At 42.5% G+C, this 20421-nt stretch overlaps 1 protein-coding gene across 5 annotated transcripts in view; it reads right to left on the bottom strand.

The window, feature by feature from the left end:
- Positions 1 to 20421, bottom strand: part of MTUS1 (microtubule associated scaffold protein 1) — a 206087-nt gene that overhangs the window by 13868 nt on the left and 171798 nt on the right. For all 5 annotated transcript variants that reach the window (XM_073341911.2, XM_073341912.2, XM_078852526.1 and 2 more), the window contains one exon: positions 971 to 1185. In XM_073341911.2, the coding sequence (XP_073198012.1) occupies positions 971 to 1185 (215 nt within the window). The remainder of the gene's footprint in view (positions 1 to 970; positions 1186 to 20421) is intronic.

Below are 20421 nucleotides of genomic sequence, written 5' to 3'. Positions count from 1 at the left end.
CGGGGGGAGGGGGGGAGAAAGTCACCTAATACATTTCTGCCCCCTTTCACCAAGTAAACAAAAACGTGTCCTCCTAAGGGAACCTTCTTTAAACAAAGCCTAACTAAATCAATCTTGGAAGGTGCCATGAATGTGAAATAAACTGTCAGAGCAACAAAGTTCTGAAGCTAACAGGCCCCTCACTTAGAATATCTCCAACTTCAGTTCCCAAATCAAATCAAATCAGGTGACTGAACTAGAATGTCCCGGCTATTCTCAATTGTTGCAACAGCACATAAAATGGAGTATGTAGCACTAAGGGTATTTCTACAGTGCAAAAAAGTGTGTTCTTAATTTGGATTAAAAAATCAGGGAGGGCACAACTTTTTACTCAGGTTAGCAGCTCAAGTTAAACCTATAATAGAGCCTGGGGGTGAATTTGAGCTGCTAACCTGAGTTAAAAGCAGAGATAAATATAGTCTAAGATAGCAAGAAGTAAACCATGAGCAGTGCTTTGTAGGTGGGAAAGACTTGACATTTGATCAAAGCAGTGAGGTGTTTAACAGGCTTAATGCTTTCAAGGTGGCAAAGGTATCAAGTAGATCAGTTTTGCTGTATCTCAAAGCTTTAAATGACCATTAAGGCTCCAGAAGCCCAACACGGACTTTAAACACATTTCTAGTTATCCTATGTATTTTAAGTACTCCTTTAATATTTAAGCATTGGAAAACATTTTAGAGACACATTTTGTTAACAAGATCAAGTTGAGTTTAATCTTAGATGAAGGTAAATCATCTAAGTGGTAACATTATTAGAATAAAAACATGCTTGTTTTGAGACTTGTTTACCATAGAAAGGAATGAATTATTGGTAAAGCACATTTGCTGCCTGTTAAATTGTACAAGATGAAACTTGATGTAGCTGGGTTACTAATCTCTCAAAGAAAGCTTCAAAAGCCCCAGAGAACTCTTCTAATTCAAATACCACAGACCTGCTCTTGGAGTTGTGCTTTATATTTTTCAGCTTCTTCAATACAGATACTCTGTAATTTCTCACACTCTCCAGTGTAAAATTGTTTAAGTCTTTCCTCCAGCTCTGTCAGATCATTTTGATGTTGCTGATTTAGCTTCTGCACAAACCCTTCATAAGCAGCTTGTAATTCATTCCTGTCTCTCTCCAATTTCTCACAGGCTGCAGAAGTGGTTACTGAAGATTTAAAAATGAAGAGTCAGTAATTTGACTTGTTAAATCCAATCATAATTTCAGAGCTTGTCTACATTATAGGTACTAAAGATAGCAGTGGAAATTCCACACAGCAGGATTATGACACAAAATATTATTTACTTGTAAAAAGAGTGCCACCTCTAAGGCTGCCTAAAGAGGCAATCTGCTGTCTGTAAGAGTTCTTGAAAGTATTACAGTGACCATTCAGTGCCTCTCAGGCTGAGGGTTAAGTTTAGAGTTAGATGGCAGTGTAGATGTAACCTATGTTGGTAAAACTTACGTTGCTCAGGGGTATGCATATTCCACACCCCCTGTGCAACGTAAGTTACACTGATGTAAGTGCTCATGTGCCCAGTGCTATGTCAGTGGGAGAGCTTCTGCGACAGAACTTCTGCGGCTCAGGGGGTTGGTTTTTTATGCCAATGGGAGAGCTCTCTCCCATTGGCATAGAGCCTCCTCACCACACATGCTACAGCTCTATAAGTATAGATGGGGCCTTAAGATCAGAAAAAAAGGGGGGGAAAGCACTTCATGTACAGTTAAAAAATGACTGGTTCACAACAGAAAATTTATCAGTGACATGTTTCTCACTACAGAGACTGGAGTGCCCTAATGAAGATCTTAATTGGATTTACCACTTTACTTAATTGGATCTTATTTCACTACTGGATTCCTCAAACTAGTATGTCAGTTCAAACTTAGCTAATTACTTTTTCCAAGGTATAAACTGAAATCCTAGGTCCCTAAATATGAATACCTATTTAACATGTTAATTACACAGAGATAATAGACCAGAGAAAAGCGATTTCTCCACATCATCATCAAAATGCTAGTTGGACAAGCTTCTGTATACTCAAAAAGAAAAGGAGTACTTGTGGCACCTTAGAGACTAACCAATTTATTTGAGCATAAGCTTTCGTGAGCTACAGCTCACTTCATCGGATGCATACCGTGGAAACTGCAGCAGACTTTATATATACACAGAGAATATGAAACAATATCTCCTCCCACCCCACTGTCCTGCTGGTAATAGCTTATCTAAAGTGATCATCAGGTTGGGCCATTTCCAGCACAAATCCAGGTTTTCTCACCCTCCACTGCCCTTCCAGTGTACCCACTATTAGCCTTTCGTCCCCTCAGAAATCATTAGTAACATTCTATGAATCATTTAAGATATATTTTCCAGCAGCTAATATGCAGTTTCCCAGCGACCCATGCATTACCACGATACCAAGCCTAGCAATGGGTGTGTAAATTATGTTTTCCAAGAAGAAATGAAACAGGAGTAAATTGAATTTAGAACATACATTCTTGTGTACTTTCAAACAATGGAGTACTGCATTGCCAGTTATGCTCACTGTTACATGACTGCTTTAGCCAGTTAATCCAGGATTTTTGAAACTCATAGTATATTAGGCTACATTCTAAAGAATAGAGCAGAAATACAATAAGATTATTATGAGATAGTTGCAGGCAGCATGGAGAATGGAAAGCAATCTTTTAGAAATACAGAATGTTTCTTAATGTTTCCATTAATCCAGTTTAACAAAGAACTAAATTTCTTTTCTCCCCCTCCCCCCATTTAAAAGGTACTTTGAACATCTGCTTTCCATTCAAGTATCTATACTTATTAATTCTACCACAGCAAATCTGTATATAAATGTTCACAACTCAGAGCAAAAGGGCACATACACCCCCCCCCCACACACACGCGCACATTTTTCTATTGGTAGCATGACCAGCTGAACAAGCTCTGCCATATAAACCGTCATCTGCATACAAGTAGCATGATTATAAGGGAAAATAAAGTAGTACATTTGAGTCATGGCAGCAGAGTATAGTCTGGATAGCGAAGGCTGACCACTGAATACCATTGGATAAGGTTTCATTTCCATGCAGTCTCAAGGCTTATTAAAGAAAATTAAAGGCTTATCTAAGCTATTTAAACAGAGACCTAGCTAAAAGGATACTATAACCTTGGATTAGTTGGAGGCAAGAATTTTATCTCTTATTCTTTGGCTATCCCTCAATGCAAGGATGATGTCTGCCAAGGGGGTTCACTGGTGAGTTTTTAAGTGGCTTAGGAGCCCAATTTGTGCCCTGCAGATTTTCCCACAGAAGTGACAGGTGTAATCTTGGGGGAGACATAGTTGTTGGTGTTGACTGTTGTGCCCTTTCTGCGCACACACACACATACGAAGAGAAATGGAAGTGATAGTGTATAGAAAGTATACTTGATTTAAATACCTTCCTTCCCCAAAAATTTGTGCTCTTGGCAGAGTGTTTAACAGCAGCATGGGAGTTACAAGTTTTTATACATGCATTATATGAAATGCTTGTCAGTGTCACAGCTTTGCTTGAACCATGTGAAATAAGTTGCAGTATCTTAGTCAGGATCCCTAAAGTGTACAACTAGTCCAACTACTTCAGTATTCCAATCAGAATGCCTTGAAGTTCTGTAGCTGTCATATTGCTACATCTTTACAATTACCTTTCATTCATCAAGAGCAAGGGAGGTTGAGTTACTGAATGATTAACACTTGCACTCTGGTTTTAGGCACTGTATCCATTTGGAATTCTGCAAGCAGGGGCAGGGAGTTATATGGGCCTGTGGTGCCCATGCTGCTGGCGGGGAGAGGGCTGGGGGGGACTCTGGCCCCAGTCCTGGGGCAGCCTGCCTGCACCCCAAACTCCTCATATCCAGCCCCACCCCAACCAGAGCCCACACCCCACCCCTTTGCCTCTCCCTGAGCCGCCTCCTGCACCATGAATCTCTCATTGCTGCCCCCCCCCACAGCCCAACCCTCTGCCTTAGCCCTGAGCCCCCTCCCACATCCCAAAACACTCGTCCCCCAACACCCCAACCGTCTGCCCCAGCCCTGAGCCCCCTCTCACACTCCAAACCCCTCAGCCCCACCCCATTAATTTTGTTATGTGCACCAATATGCAGGTGTGTGTGTGGGGTGAGGGGGGTGGACTTGGACCTGTTCTGGGCACCACCAAAAATTAATACAAACCTGCCATCCCTGTCTGCAAGTGAACTATGAGTGAAGCCACTGAAGCTTTGTTATGTAACAAACAGTTGTGTAAAGTGAGTATTTACATAAATTAGCCCCATCTTCAAAAGACTTGAACAGTTTGCCAACTCCATTCATCTGCCTGGGATGGTTGCTGATCAGAATTCATTTTTAAACTGAGCTTTTCACCTTCAAACAGACATTGCCACACACTCAACTGAAGATGATCTCCGTGTAAGCTTGAAATCTTGTCTCTCACCAACAGAAGTTGGTCCACTAAAAGATACTACCTCATCCACCTTGTCTCTCTAATATCCTGGGACTGATATGGCTACAACACTGCATAATTTCCCCAAATGGACAAAAATTCCTGACTATTGCTTGTAACTGATCCTGATTTCATATGCTATTTTAGGAAGAAAGTTGTCATTTAACAGCATTAGGGTTCTTTTAAATCTGTCTTTATTCCTCCTAAGTTACAATAGCCCCTTCCTTTGGAAATGCAAGTTAAACATTTGAATTTTTATCAATACCATGTCAGCTGAAAGCCACTGAATATATTTGCCTGGCATAGTTCTGTATTTTGAGGGAAGGGTAAGTAGTGATGGTTACTATCACTAAAACAATACAAAGGAGCAGGCAGAGAGCCAGTGGATAACATCACTGGTACAGCTACATGCAGAACTCTGATCTCTGTTTATAGCATGGTGGTGAGAGAGATAGCTATGAAGCAGTCATTGCTAACATGGATTATTTAATTTGAGAGCATCATAGCAAAGTGTTTCAAATGATCCATTGTGTTGGTTCTTCCATTATTTTTAACACCTATCTCGTTTCATTATTTGAATGGTCCAGATTATTCATTTGTCTCTACTGTCTCTAGGTAAAGAAGCTGCCTTCACTTGCATATTAACAAAAGCATCCATACATTGCCTTGGGGACATAGCGTTTTAAACTGCCACCTCAAGTATTTTGGACGATACATACTGTTTAATAAAACAGAGGAAGTCAAAGAAAACCCCCAAACCTTTAGTGAATAGCCACATTAGTTCTTGTTCAGTCAATTTGTAATTTGGATTTAAGAGAGGATCGTAGTACTAGAATTCAGGATGTCTGACAAAAAGTAACCTTGAGATAATCCACAAATGTGCATTTGTGGAAGATGTTTGAATGAATGAGATGCATACCATAGAGATCCCACATAATGCAACTTCAATTTATTTCCAGTGTCCAAGGAAGAACTGTTCTAATTTGTATAATAGAGTAGGAGCGTGTAGGTTTGTGGGCAGGAAGAAGGGGCAAGATAGGCATTTATTAGTCAGTAACAAGAAACATGACAGAAGCTTACAAATCAATCTCTACCCCACACAGAGAGTTTCATGTGATTTGAGTTGAGGCACATGATGCATTTTCACTGCCACAGCTGGGATAACAGTCAGGAACCTATTTGCCAACACTGCAGTGATTTAGAAACAAAATACCTATTTGCTATATATGTACCTTTTGTGTTTGCTTTTTGCAAACCTTCATAGGAGTGAAGTTTTCTTTACATAGGTTTTGTGAAAAAAGTCTAGGATTTTGCTGGGTTCCTTACCAAAAATAAATTTAAGGCAGAAGCAGTGCAGCAGCCATCCTAAAATTGACATACCTGATAGAAGTGTTTGCTTCTGAGTGGGTAGAGATCTTAGCCCTGCAACCCCTCTGAAAGGTAGGTAACAATGAGGGATAGAGTGGGCACCTCAAAATACTGGGCTCTTCACAAGTATGAACTGGAGGCCTTGATAGAGGAAGCATTTACCAGGATGTAGAGCAGCCACCCCCAGAACAGCAGCAGGAGGTGGAGGGGAGTGGGTGCTCTTTCCTTGAAGAACTCTAGGATTTTTCCTCTGCTCAAAGCGTGGTGAGGGAGGTAACATGATCTTGGAAGAAGGGGACTCCCAGCGGCACAGCGTGTAGCGCTTAGTGAAAACACGGTCTTTGCCAACAGGAGAGCTTAACCCATCAGCGCAGGCTCTTCGCCACCCCGAAAAGCAGTAGCTATATTGATGGGAGAAGCCCTCCAGGTGACAAAGCACCATCTACACAGAGAGTTAGGTCAATTTGTCACACAGGGGCAGGGATTTTCCACATCTCTGAACTATGCGGTTATACTGACATAAGTTTGTAGAATAGACCAGGGCAGATGCTGCCTGTTTTACTTGGATGAGAAAGGTGAAGGCTAGCCTCTCTCAGGCTACAATGTTTTCAGTCACAGTAATCCCTGACTGTTGTCTTGAGAGAATCAACAAAATGCCTTCTCCATTTTAGAGGAACAGAAGTACCATATAATCAAGGTGATCAACCAAGGTAATAATGCATTGAACAGTGCACATGAAACAGTGTTTCAAGCAATCCACTGACTGAAATTTATCAAAAATTTAAAGCTAGTAAATTCTTAAAAATTTAAGTTGTTTGACAACAAGACAGGCAAGATTCAAATTGTTTGGGACTAGTTTGCACAGCCCTATTCCCTACCATGTTAAAACACGATTAAAAAGCATAGAGTTCTTCAGAATATTATCTGGCAAAAGTAATAAGGGCACACTGTGAAAAAGAGCCAATTATTTCCCCAGCCTGACCTAGAAAAAATTCTTTATTAATTCAGACACTCTAGGAGAAAAGTTTGTTCAACTCAAATGTTTTGCCTATTCAAATGGTGTTTAAAGTTAGCTTTGAAGAATACATTTTTCATTAACTGGAGGATGCTCTCTTTTGGTAGAATAAACTTCAGCATTAAAAATAAATAAATAAATGCCCATTTGAGCTTTTCCTACACTTCACAGCCTCTTACCAAGTACACTGCCTGAACAAGTGCATGCTTCACAATTGTCATCTCTCCTTCCCCCTCCCCCCAACATAAAGCACTTCCCACCACAGTTCCATACATCAACCATGCTAACATATTACATTCAATAAAAGATTCAACTATGCATGGTTACAAATCCACAGAGCACAGATGTAACCGTAGATAAATGCCACAAAACCCAGAGAAGAAAGAAAGTGCTTTCCACTTATCCATTAAGTTAGTTCAATTTCATTTGTAACATTAAGGCAATTTTTTTTAAGCCTTGGAGACATAGCAGTTACTATAGGGAACACTATATTTAGCAACTAGAAGGTAGTTTCAGATAGACAAATCTAATGTTTGCTGCCACTTAAGAGTGCCAATCACTCTCCACAATTTTCCACACCCCACCCATTATTATAAGGGTACCCATTATTATACCCATTATTATATTATTATAACCCCGATACTTCAGTTGCCTAGTATTTTCCCATTATAAAACAATCCTTGCAACTTTTTTTTTAAACGAACACTCATACCTCCGTTGTTCACAGCAAGCTTTTCTTGCCCCTTACTTTCACACCACCCAGATCCAGTACACATCTCCAGCATTGTATCCTATCCCTTTCTGAAGCATTATGTGGAGAAGGAGTTTCCCACCTCCTGGAGGTCAAAGAGACAGGCTGGGCCAGGCTCCCTTCAGCCACCATCTTAATCTAGCACTCACACAAGTAGCTCATCTGCTCCACCTCTAGGATAACTGAGGGTCTGACTCTTGAATTTTTAAATGTTTGGGACTGGCAATACTGTAAAGTAAACAAACAATTTGGCTTTATTCATAACATCTTGTTTCCAAGAAGGGAGCTGGGAAGGAAGCATGAAGCTCAAGAGCATGAGGAGCCTCGTATTCTGTTTACTTATGGATGTTTCTGCCAGATTTTGGCAAGAATTGGTTCTGCTACACTTCCTCATGGCTGTATCCCATGGGGTGTAATAAGCTTTGGGATATGGCTACTGTTTTTGAACAGTGTTTCTCAATTAGTGGGTCATGGCTCTCGGGAGTCACAAAAGGCAACCAGGCAGGTCACAAGGCATTGAAAATATAATCTAAAGAAAATATTAGACCCCCTTTTCCCCCCACCATTTAAGGGTAAGCACTCTCTGCCAACTCCTCTCTAAACACATCCAAATCATATAAGCTTATTACGGATACTTCCCCTCCCACCCCCCCACCCCTTTTATAGCAAACGTAAGGGAGATGTGAAAGTTTGCTTCATATAAGGTGTTGGCAACCTGAAAAGATTGAGAAATGCTATCTTGGAATATCAATCCCAAGGTTCCAACTAAGCATTACACACACTGAAGTGTTTTCAGGATGTTCGCTTTCCAAATGAATATTGCTTACTAGAGGTGAAAAGTGAATCGGATGATCTGCAGCAGCCATTATGGATTTTACATTAAGAAGGTGTTCTGAAAGCGAATGACTCTTCTTCCTTACACAGAGATTCAATTCATGTTTTCAGTGAAAATAATTCAAATAATAAATGCTTACAAAAGAATGTACTGAATCCCCACATTATAAAATCTAGTTTGCCCTCCATATATATCAGACCATAATAACTGAACTTATTCAGCTTTTGTGCCTAAGTCATAGATGTTTTCATGCAAGTATTTTTCAAGCCTCTCTTCTGGTCCCAGTAAGAGCCAATATAAGCACAGTTTTAAGTATATTAATTAATTATATATGAATTGATTGATTAAGGACTAAAAGCTAGCAAAGCTAGCAAAGCTTTTGACACGGTCTCCCACAGTATTCTTGTTTCAGAGGAACAGCCGTGTTAGTCTGTATTCGCAAAAAGAAAAGGAGTACTTGTGGCACCTTAGAGACTAACCAGTTTATTTGAGCATGAGCTTTCGTGAGCTACAGCTCACTTCATCAGATGTTTACCGTGGAAACTGCAGCAGACTTTATATACACACAGAAATCATGAAACAATACCTCCTCCCACCCCACTGTCCTGCTGGTAATAGCTTATCTAAAGTGATCAACAGGTGGGCCATTTCCAGCACAAATCCAGGTTTTCTCACCCTCCACCCCCCCACACAAATTCACTCTCCTGCTGGTGCTAGCCCATCCAAAGTGACAACTCTTTACATAATCAAGTCGGGCTATTTCCTGCATAGATCAAGGTTTTCTCACATCCCCCCCACCCCCATACACACACAAACTCACTCTCCTGCTGGTAATAGCTCATCTAAACTGACCATTCTCCAGGTTTAAATCCAAGTTAAACCAGAACATCTGGGGGGGGGGGGGGGTAGGAAAAAACAAGAGGAAACAGGCTACCTTGCATAATGACTTAGCCACTCCCAGTCTCTATTTAAGCCTAAATTAATAGTATCCAATTTGCAAATGAATTCCAATTCAGCAGTTTCTCGCTGGAGTCTGGATTTGAAGTTTTTTTGTTTTAAGATAGCGACCTTCATGTCTGTGATTGCGTGACCAGAGAGATTGAAGTGTTCTCCGACTGGTTTATGAATGTTATAATTCTTGACATCTGATTTGTGTCCATTTATTCTTTTACGTAGAGACTGTCCAGTTTGACCAATGTACATGGCAGAGGGGCATTGCTGGCACATGATGGCATAGATCACATTGGTGGATGTGCAGGTGAACGAGCCTCTGATAGTGTGGCTGATGTTATTAGGCCCTGTGATGGTGTCCCCTGAATAGATATGTGGGCACAATTGGCAACGGGCTTTGTTGCAAGGATAAGTTCCTGGGTTAGTGGTTCTGTTGTGTGGTATGTGGTTGTTGGTGAGTATTTGCTTCAGGTTGCGGGGCTGTCTGTAGGCAAGGACTGGCCTGTCTCCCAAGACTTGTGAGAGTGTTGGGTCATCCTTTAGGATAGGTTGTAGATCCTTAATAATGCGTTGGAGGGGTTTTAGTTGGGGGCTGAAGGTGACGGCTAGTGGCGTTCTGTTATTTTCTTTGTTAGGCCTGTCCTGTAGTAGGTAACTTCTGGGAACTCTTCTGGCTCTATCAATCTGTTTCTTTACTTCTGCAGGTGGGTATTGTAGTTGTAAGAAAGCTTGACAGAGATCTTGTAGGTGTTTGTCTCTGTCTGAGGGGTTGGAGCAAATGCGGTTGTATCGCAGAGCTTGGCTGTAGACGATGGATCGTGTGGTGTGGTCAGGGTGAAAGCTGGAGGCATGCAGGTAGGAATAGCGGTCAGTAGGTTTACGGTATAGGGTGGTGTTTATGTGGCCATTGTTTATTAGCACTGTAGTGTCCAGGAAGTGGATCTCTTGTGTGGACTGGACCAGGCTGAGGTTGGTGGTGGGATGGAAATTGTTGAAATCATGGTGGAATTCCTCAAGGGCTTCTTTTCCATGGGTCCAGATGATGAAGATGTCATCAATATAGCGCAAGTAGAGTAGGGGCTTTAGGGGACGAGAGCTGAGGAAGCGTTGTTCTAAATCAGCCATAAAAATGTTGGCATACTGTGGGGCCATGCGGGTACCCATAGCAGTGCCGCTGATCTGAAGGTATACATTGTCCCCAAATGTGAAATAGTTATGGGTAAGGACAAAGTCACAAAGTTCAGCCACCAGGTTAGCCGTGACATTATCGGGGATAGTGTTCTTGACGGCTTGTAGTCCATCTTTGTGTGGAATGTTGGTGTAGAGGGCTTCTACATCCATAGTAGCCAGGATGGTGTTATCAGGAAGATCACCGATGGATTGAAGTTTCCTCAGGAAGTCAGTGGTGTCTCGAAGGTAGCTGGGAGTGCTGGTAGCGTAGGGGCCTGAGGAGGGAGTCTACATAGCCAGACAATCCTGCTGTCAGGGTGCCAATGCCTGAGATGATGGTTGTAGATCCTTAATAATGCGTTGGAGGGGTTTTAGTTGGGGGCTGAAGGTGACGGCTAGTGGCGTTCTGTTATTTTCTTTGTTAGGCCTGTCCTGTAGTAGGTAACTTCTGGGAACTCTTCTGGCTCTATCAATCTGTTTCTTTACTTCTGCAGGTGGGTATTGTAGTTGTAAGAAAGCTTGACAGAGCTCTTGTAGGTGTTTGTCTCTGTCTGAGGGGTTGGAGCAAATGCGGTTGTATCGCAGAGCTTGGCTGTAGACGATGGATCGTGTGGTGTGGTCAGGGTGAAAGCTGGAGGCATGCAGGTAGGAATAGCGGTCAGTAGGTTTACGGGACAATGTATACCTTCAGATCAGCGGCACTGCTATGGGTACCCGCATGGCCCCACAGTATGCCAACATTTTTATGGCTGATTTAGAACAACGCTTCCTCAGCTCTCGTCCCCTAAAGCCCCTACTCTACTTGCGCTATATTGATGACATCTTCATCATCTGGACCCATGGAAAAGAAGCCCTTGAGGAATTCCACCATGATTTCAACAATTTCCATCCCACCACCAACCTCAGCCTGGTCCAGTCCACACAAGAGATCCACTTCCTGGACACTACAGTGCTAATAAACAATGGCCACATAAACACCACCCTATACCGTAAACCTACTGACCGCTATTCCTACCTGCATGCCTCCAGCTTTCACCCTGACCACACCACACGATCCATCGTCTACAGCCAAGCTCTGCGATACAACCGCATTTGCTCCAACCCCTCAGACAGAGACAAACACCTACAAGATCTCTGTCAAGCTTTCTTACAACTACAATACCCACCTGCAGAAGTAAAGAAACAGATTGATAGAGCCAGAAGAGTTCCCAGAAGTTACCTACTACAGGACAGGCCTAACAAAGAAAATAACAGAACGCCACTAGCCGTCACCTTCAGCCCCCAACTAAAACCCCTCCAACGCATTATTAAGGATCTACAACCTATCCTAAAGGATGACCCAACACTCTCACAAGTCTTGGGAGACAGGCCAGTCCTTGCCTACAGACAGCCCCGCAACCTGAAGCAAATACTCACCAACAACCACATACCACACAACAGAACCACTAACCCAGGAACTTATCCTTGCAACAAAGCCCGTTGCCAATTGTGCCCACATATCTATTCAGGGGACACCATCACAGGGCCTAATAACATCAGCCACACTATCAGAGGCTCGTTCACCTGCACATCCACCAATGTGATCTATGCCATCATGTGCCAGCAATGCCCCTCTGCCATGTACATTGGTCAAACTGGACAGTCTCTACGTAAAAGAATAAATGGACACAAATCAGATGTCAAGAATTATAACATTCATAAACCAGTCGGAGAACACTTCAATCTCTCTGGTCACGCAATCACAGACATGAAGGTCGCTATCTTAAAACAAAAAAACTTCAAATCCAGACTCCAGCGAGAAACTGCTGAATTGGAATTCATTTGCAAATTGGATACTATTAATTTAGGCTTAAATAGAGACTGGGAGTGGCTAAGTCATTATGCAAGGTAGCCTGTTTCCTCTTGTTTTTTCCTACCCCCCCCCCCCCCCCCCAGATGTTCTGGTTTAACTTGGATTTAAACCTGGAGAATGGTCAGTTTAGATGAGCTATTACCAGCAGGAGAGTGAGTTTGTGTGTGTATGGGGGTGGGGGGGATGTGAGAAAACCTTGATCTATGCAGGAAATAGCCCGACTTGATTATGTAAAGAGTTGTCACTTTGGATGGGCTAGCACCAGCAGGAGAGTGAATTTGTGTGGGGGGGTGGAGGGTGAGAAAACCTGGATTTGTGCTGGAAATGGCCCACCTGTTGATCACTTTAGATAAGCTATTACCAGCAGGACAGTGGGGTGGGAGGAGGTATTGTTTCATGATTTCTGTGTGTATATAAAGTCTGCTGCAGTTTCCACGGTAAACATCTGATGAAGTGAGCTGTAGCTCACGAAAGCTCATGCTCAAATAAACTGGTTAGTCTCTAAGGTGCCACAAGTACTCCTTTTCTTTTCACAGTATTCTTGTCAGCAAGTTAAAGAAGTATGGGCTGGATGAATGCACTATAAGGTGGGTAGAAAGTTGGCTAGATTGTCGGGCTCAACGGGTAGTGATCAATGACTCCATGTCTAGTTGGCAGCCGGTGTCAAGTGGAGTGCCCCAGGGGTTGGTCCTGTGGGCCGGTTTTGTTCAATATCTTCATAAATGATCTGGAGGATGGTGTGGATTGCACTCTCAGCAAATTTGCGGATGATACTAAACTGGGAGGAGTGGTAGATACGCTGGAGGGCAGGGATAGGATACAGAGGGACCTAGACAAATTGGAGGATTGGGCCAAAAGAAATCTGATGAGGTTCAATAAGGATAAGTGCAGGGTCCTGCAGTTAGGACGGAAGAACACACTGCACAGCTACAGACTAGGGACCGAATGGCTAGGCAGCAGTTCTGCGGAAAAGGACCTAGGGGTGACAGTGGACGAGAGAAGCTGGATATGAGTCAGCAGTGTGCCCTTGTTGCCAAGAAGGCCAATGGCATTTTGGGATGTATAAATAGGGGCATAGCAAGCAGATCGAGGGACGTGATCGTCCCCCTCTATTCGACATTGGTGAGGCCTCATCTGGAGTACTGTGTCCAGTTTTGGGCCCCACACTACAAGAAGGATGTGGATAAATTGGAGAGAGTCCAGTGAAGGGCAACAAAAATGATTAGGGGTCTGGAACACATGACTTATGAGGAGAGGCTGAGGGAACTGGGATTGTTTAGTCTGCAGAAGAGAAGAATGAGGGGGGATTTGATAGCTGCTTTCAACTACCTGAGAGGTGGTTCCAGAGAGGATGGTTCTAGACTATTCTCAGTGGTAGAAGAGGACAGGACAAGGAGTAATGGTCTCAAGTTGCAGTGGGGGAGGTTTAGGTTGGATATTAGGAAAAAGTTTTTCACTAGGAGGGTGGTGAAACACTGGAATGCGTTACCTAGGGAGGTGGTAGAATCTCCTTCCTTAGAAGTTTTTAAGGTCAGGCTTGACAAAGCCCTGGCTGGGATGATTTAATTGGGGATTGGTCCTGCTTTGAGCAGGGGGTTGGACTAGATGACCTCCTGAGGTCCCTTCCAACCCTGATATTCTATGATTCTATCAATTTTATGATTTTGAAACCAAAAATCATTTTCTTCAAGAAATTATGGTCATTTACTGGTTTACTTTACTTAATTCCTATGAGAATCCACTATTGTGCCAGATTTATAGGTACTCAGAGAACTCCTTAACAGGCAGTAACCAAAAGCAAGACACTAGCATAGTGAATTAGGTATATCTTAATAGGTTTGTTAATGGGAATGAGAGGAAATTACAACAGCAAGTACTTAATATGAAATTACATGTTTGTACATAATATTTAGTTGCTGTTTTGAAGTTTATTTTTACATTTAATGCTGAAATGTGTCTTACCTGAAGACTTCTACCTTCCTTTGACCCACACAAGTATGCTGGATCCAGATGTGCTCAATTTTTTTTCCATTGGGTAAAAAAATCCTATAGCATAATTAATACTTTCTATGAATTTTAATTTTTTGCTCAAGCTGAGTGTGATGCTGTATATAAGAAAGGTAACCATCTATATCACTGTTACACAATTTCCATAAATTTATACAAAGCGTATCATGTAAGATGTCAATGGAAAAGTTAGGCTGTCAAATATGATTATGCTGGCTAAATCAAAGTATCATCTTTGAATCTGAAATTATGAATATTGTCTATGTACTTGCATCTTACATGTGTTGTGTTCCTGGGTAACACTACTCCCTGCTCCCCGCCAGCCCCAACAGAATTTATATCAAGGCCAGATAGTTATTTTGATGGTCAATTCAGGACACTCGGCTCACAACAGGCCACTGAAGAAATTCATACTGCCCAGTAAGCCTTTCCTGTAGATGTCTCAGAAAGAGTATGAGCAATGGCTGCCTTTGAGAGTCAAAGCATGTAAGGGTACATGATATTCTTGTGTGACCCTGGACTCATCTTGGGCCAATAATTTTCCATGCATCTGGGTTCTGGGCTTTATTTGAGGCTGTAATATTCCATGCACATGGCCGAGGATATAAAAAGGCATTTGAGACATCTTCATTTCCTGCTTCATTTCTCTGGTCTGGATTTCTAACAAAGAAGCTCTAAACAAGGACTGATGACCCCCAATCTGTTTGGGTGATTCCAGAGAGACTTTTGCAAGCTAGCAATTTATTCCCACTGCTTCAAACCTGATTTAAGGACTTTGCAATCACTTGTATGTATATGATCTAGTAACCATTTATAACTCTTCTTTTCTTTTATTAAACCTATAGTTTTTTAGGATTGGCGTATGTGTGGGCATTGGTAAGATCAGAGTTATATATTGACCTGGCTAGGTGGCTGGTCCCTTGGGATTAGAAGGATGCTATAACTGATGAAATTGGTTTTCAGTAACCACTCATCAAAAATTCTAGTGTCTGGGTGGTGAGCCAAGGGTTGGAATGCCCAAAGAGACTGCATTTTTAAGTTCTTGCTAACCACTGTGATTATACAGATGTTCACTTCTGTTACTGGCTTGGTATAGTCTAATGACAGAACAATCACCAGTTTGGGATGAGTCTGTCCTATTGCTCAGCAGTCTATCCTGATTTTGGCATCCTCAGCTGTGACCAACTGAGGCACAGTGACGCAAGCTTTTTTTTTTTTTTTTTTAAAAACCCTACAGAACACCCTTTTAGTTTAATAAGCTAAAATTGTTTAAGCTACTTTTGTGGCTGCTGGTACACTGGCAGCAGAACATTAAAACCAATTACATGTTCTTGCTGCTCTTGGACCCGCTGAGATTAGTCATGTTGACCAAAATCATCTTGGCCCTCATACATGGGCAATTATGTTCAAAGAGCAGGTGTTGGAATCCCTCATGCAAATAGAGAGCCTCAAAGGAGGTCATATATTCTACTGTCTTCTACCCAAGGCATTACAATGGCAGTGGCAGTTGGTCAAGAGTGCATCAAGCGTAATATGGGATGAAAAGAGGGAAAACTCAGTGGTCAGCTCCTGGCAAATTACAGACCACAAAAATCTCTGTTAATTGAAACACCTAATAAAGATGTTTAAGATCCCCTGGTAATGTCCATGTGTTACATGTGAGTTAATATAAAAAGAGCACTGAAGTTAACACAGCCATCATCATTTCAGAAGTACCATTATGTACTTCGGTATCATATATAGGGCTTCGTGTGTCATGGAAGTCACGGACTCCGTGACTTTCCACGACCTCTGTGACTTCTGCTTTGGCTGGTATAGCTGACCCCAGGGCCACCCACAGCCAGCCACACTGGTGCTGCTGCAGCATCCCTGGGACCAGCTGCACCAGCCGCTGCTTGGGCGGCCCTGGGCAACTGGCCCCAGGGAGTGCCTGAGCAACAGCTGGTGCGCCTGGCCCGGGGGACTGCCTGAGCAGCGGTCCTGGGAGCAGCCAGAGCAGCGGTAGGTGGGCAGCCCCCCCCCACAACAGTTGGTGCCACTGGCCCACGCCCACCCCCCCAAAGCAGCACCCCTCCTTCGCCAAGATTTAGTCAGGAGTGTATAGTACAAGTCACGGTGAGGTCACTGGCTGCGAATTTTTGTTTATTGCCCGTGACCTGTCCATGACTTTTACTGAAAATACTGGTAACTAAATCATAGCCTTAATCATATACAATTAAAGTTGCTTAAAAGGATACATTGTTTAATTGAACATAGAGTTATTACATATACCTATATGCATTTTAACTTGATTTTATCAGAACACTCCTTGGTCTTAGTCCCTTCTTTTATTAAAAGGGGAAACAACTAAAGTTAGTTAGGGGAAATATTTTTTTAAGAAGGGGAGCTACTGATGGGGGGGGGGGGTCATTTTTCATGAACAGAATAGTTTTTAAAAATGCCCTCATCTGACCAAGAAAGAATCCCACAAGTTGAAGATTTTGTGAATTCTGAAAGATCTTTGTGTTTAATTATAACATTTGTATATGCTGTCACAAAACAGACTCAGATTCTCAAACTTCAGTAGCGTAGAACCCATCTTAGGAGATATTGTGAATGGAAAGGAGGTGGTTCATGTGACAGTGAATGGGAGGGTTCCACAAGGTAATCACGTATCATATATAAGACAAGTACAGCAATTAATTACATAGGAAAATATTAGGAAAATAATTAATGTTCTTTTCATACAACGTAGCAACCAGCAGCAAAGGGAGCCAGCACCATATGTCCAAGCAGTTCTCTATGGACTGTTAACAAGTGCTTGGTGAACCACCAATTGAGAAAATAAATGCTTTATTTATCTGCTACACTATTTTGCAGAACTTGATTAAAAGTTACTTTTGTATTTTAGGGCTTGTCTACACTGGCACTTTACAGCACTGCAACTTTCTCACTCAGGGGTGCGAAAGAACCCCCCCCCTCCCCCGAGTGCAGCAAATTGCAGCCCTGTAAAGCACCAGTGTAAACAGCGCGCCAGCACTGGGAACCACGCCCCCAGTGCTAGTAGCTACGCCCCCCATGGAGGTGGCTCTTTTAGAATGCTGGGAGAGCTCTCTGCCTCGACAACACAAGCCACGTTCAAGCACTGCCACCGCAGTGCTTTATCATTGCCAGGGTAGACTAGCCCTTAGGGTATGTCTACACTGCAATTAAAAGCCTGCATCTGGCCCACGCCAGCTACTTGGGCTCAAGGCTGCTGTTTAATTGCAGAAAATATGTCCAGGCTGGAGTCTGGGCTTTAAGACCCTGTGAGGAGGGAGGGTCCCAGAGCTTGGGCATAAGCCGAAGTCAGAACATCTACACTGCAATTCAACAGTCCTGCAGCCTGAACCCCATGAGCCTAAGTCAGCCGGTACAGGCTACTCACACATGTCTAATTGCAGTGTAGACATACCTTCAAAGGTTTGACTTTTCAGTTGATGGCCAAGTTGATCGAGTTACTATTTATAGCATTAACAAGTGCCTTTGCAAGGAGAATACCATTATTCTGAGTATCAAAACAGATTCACTAAATTCTTCACTAAAATAATGCCCTTTTTATCCCAACTTTAAAAGGTCCCTTGTTAAGACAAATCAGCAAATATGAATTCTAAGAGAACACAGTAAACTGCCATAGAGTAACTGTGAAGGACAAGATTTCTATTAAACACCTCTTACTGTACAGGAAGTATTCAAATAGTCCTCCACATCAGACACAAAGTATTCCTGAGTTGCAATTTTCAAAGGGCCAATGATAATGTTGAGTCAGGTTTATCCCATACTATTTTGGAGGAGTATTGCAGAGGAGGCGGTCTTACTCAGTTGCAGACAGAAGAGTAAGCGAAGATATATCTTTTGTATTTGCAGGTGAGCTGCATATTTCAAAGGCAAATTAACCCAAGTAAGATTGTTTATTTGTTATATCTTGTTCCAATATATGTTGTATTACAGGTGAAGAAAAGTTAGCTTGCACCTTTAGCTTGTGTACTGAAAAAAAGAAAAAGAAAAGTGACGTGATAACTAGTTTAACATGACTAATCTGGGTCCTTGGAATGAAGAGATCTATATTTTAAGTTTCAGTGTTTAGGCTTTCAGGCTGCGATTTTCAAAGGAGGCTGAGTTAGATACCCAAATTCCACTGAATGACTACTCCTTTGACACCTTAGAGACTAACCAATTTATCTGAGCATAAGCTTTCATGAGCTACAGCTCACTTCATCGGATGCAGCTGTAGCTCACGAAAGCTTATGCTCAAATAAATTGGTTAGTCTCTAAGGTGCCACAAGTACTCCTTTTCTTTTTGCAAATACAGACTAACATGGCTGTTACTCTGAAACCTACTCCTTTGAAAATCCTAGCCTAAATCTCCATGCCCACTTCTCCAGAAACACATTTAACTGCTAAAATTGTATAAAAGGGGGAAAAAAAGATATGTACAACAACCATCCCCTACATGAAAGCATGGAATAGTCCATCCACCAACAGTGTAGTTAGGAAACATTGCCTCTTAGTATTATGAGTATCACCACCTGAATACCTTAATTAAACTGAAATTACCCTGGAAAAGAGAAAAAGGACAATCTAGAATATAGCAGTTTGCTTAACAAGCTCAGCAGCCAGATTAATTTGGTATTGCAAGACAAGTAAACAGGCTAAAGATAAATTAAGTTTTAAAGAAGGAAATTTAAGGCTCAAAGTTTTGTTGAATGTATGCTGCAGGAGTTTTTAGTTGTTTGTGGAAGATGACAGCTGTCTAAGACAAGACAACACAAAGTTTACATACCACATTAAACTGCTATCCATCTGTTGGTTCCTCTTCTACACTGCCAAATTTAAGCTAGGCCCTCAAACCATGCAAATTTTAAAAGTGTATTAACGAAAAGTGAGCTTACGACTAGAACTTTGAACATGTGTCCATAATGATCATATCTGTCCAAAATTGAGAATCTATCGGACTATCTTTGGCTTTCTAGTTCTAAACTGTGCTTGTAGCATCCTGCATATCAGAACTTCGAATACTTATCTTAAAGCAGCCTGAGTCTTAGTGTAGTTCAGCTCTATCGACTGAACAAATCAGCTTTCCACTACTACCACTGTTAGTGTTAGTGGACCATAATATCTTACGAGTGTTGCTCATTCACCTCATCCACAAGTGCTGAGTCCTGACTTTCTCAAACAAAGCCTGTTAAAAGCCAGAAGACTTTGAATGTCACGCTAGTTTTCCCCTGTAGGTTTTAAATCCTTTCCCTTTCACATGATTTGGGCGGGGGGGGGGGGGGGGGATGTTTGTTTTCTTAGACCTGCGTTATGTACAGAGTCACTTTTTAATTCAGGAAGTTGCATTAAGGTATGCTTTGCTGAAAGTAAGATTTAGCCACTGTGATGTAGTATCCACCCTACACAGAAGTGGAAGGGGTTAAGGGAGGCCCCGGGGTCCTACCATATCTTGTCCCCAGGAAGGAACAGTGGAGGCGAGTCCTCCAAGTGGCACAGTGAGGCTCCATGGAGTGCAGCCAATTAGAGAAGGGCTACAGGGAGCAGCCAATCTGGGTCCAGCAGGCCCATATAACAGGAGCTGCAGGGCGGAGCAGGGATGGTCACTGCAGGGAGACCAAGGAGTGAGGACTGTGTTCCTAGTAGACTGCAGGAAGGTAGCACCTTGGACAGAAAAGCTGTTGGCAGGGACTGGGGGAGCAAGAGGGAGCTCCTGACTGGCTGCTGTGACTGGGTAGCTGAATGCCCTGAGGTAAGGGCGAAGAAGATGCTGGGGCTGTGGGAAAGCAGCTCAGGGAATTGTAGCAGCATTGAAAGAACGTAAAGAAGCACAACAGGAAGCTGCCATCTACAGGGTCCCTGGTCTGGGACTCAGAGAAATGGGTGGGCCCCACTCATCATTGAGGAAGTGGCTAGATTATTGTACAGTGATACCTCCGACACCTGGAACGGGGGGGAACAGAGACCTAGCC

Source organism: Lepidochelys kempii, chromosome 4 (genome assembly GCF_965140285.1).
Source record: "Lepidochelys kempii isolate rLepKem1 chromosome 4, rLepKem1.hap1, whole genome shotgun sequence".
Classification (NCBI taxonomy): Eukaryota; Metazoa; Chordata; order Testudines; family Cheloniidae; genus Lepidochelys; species Lepidochelys kempii.
This window is presented reverse-complemented; position numbering and strand designations above follow the sequence as displayed.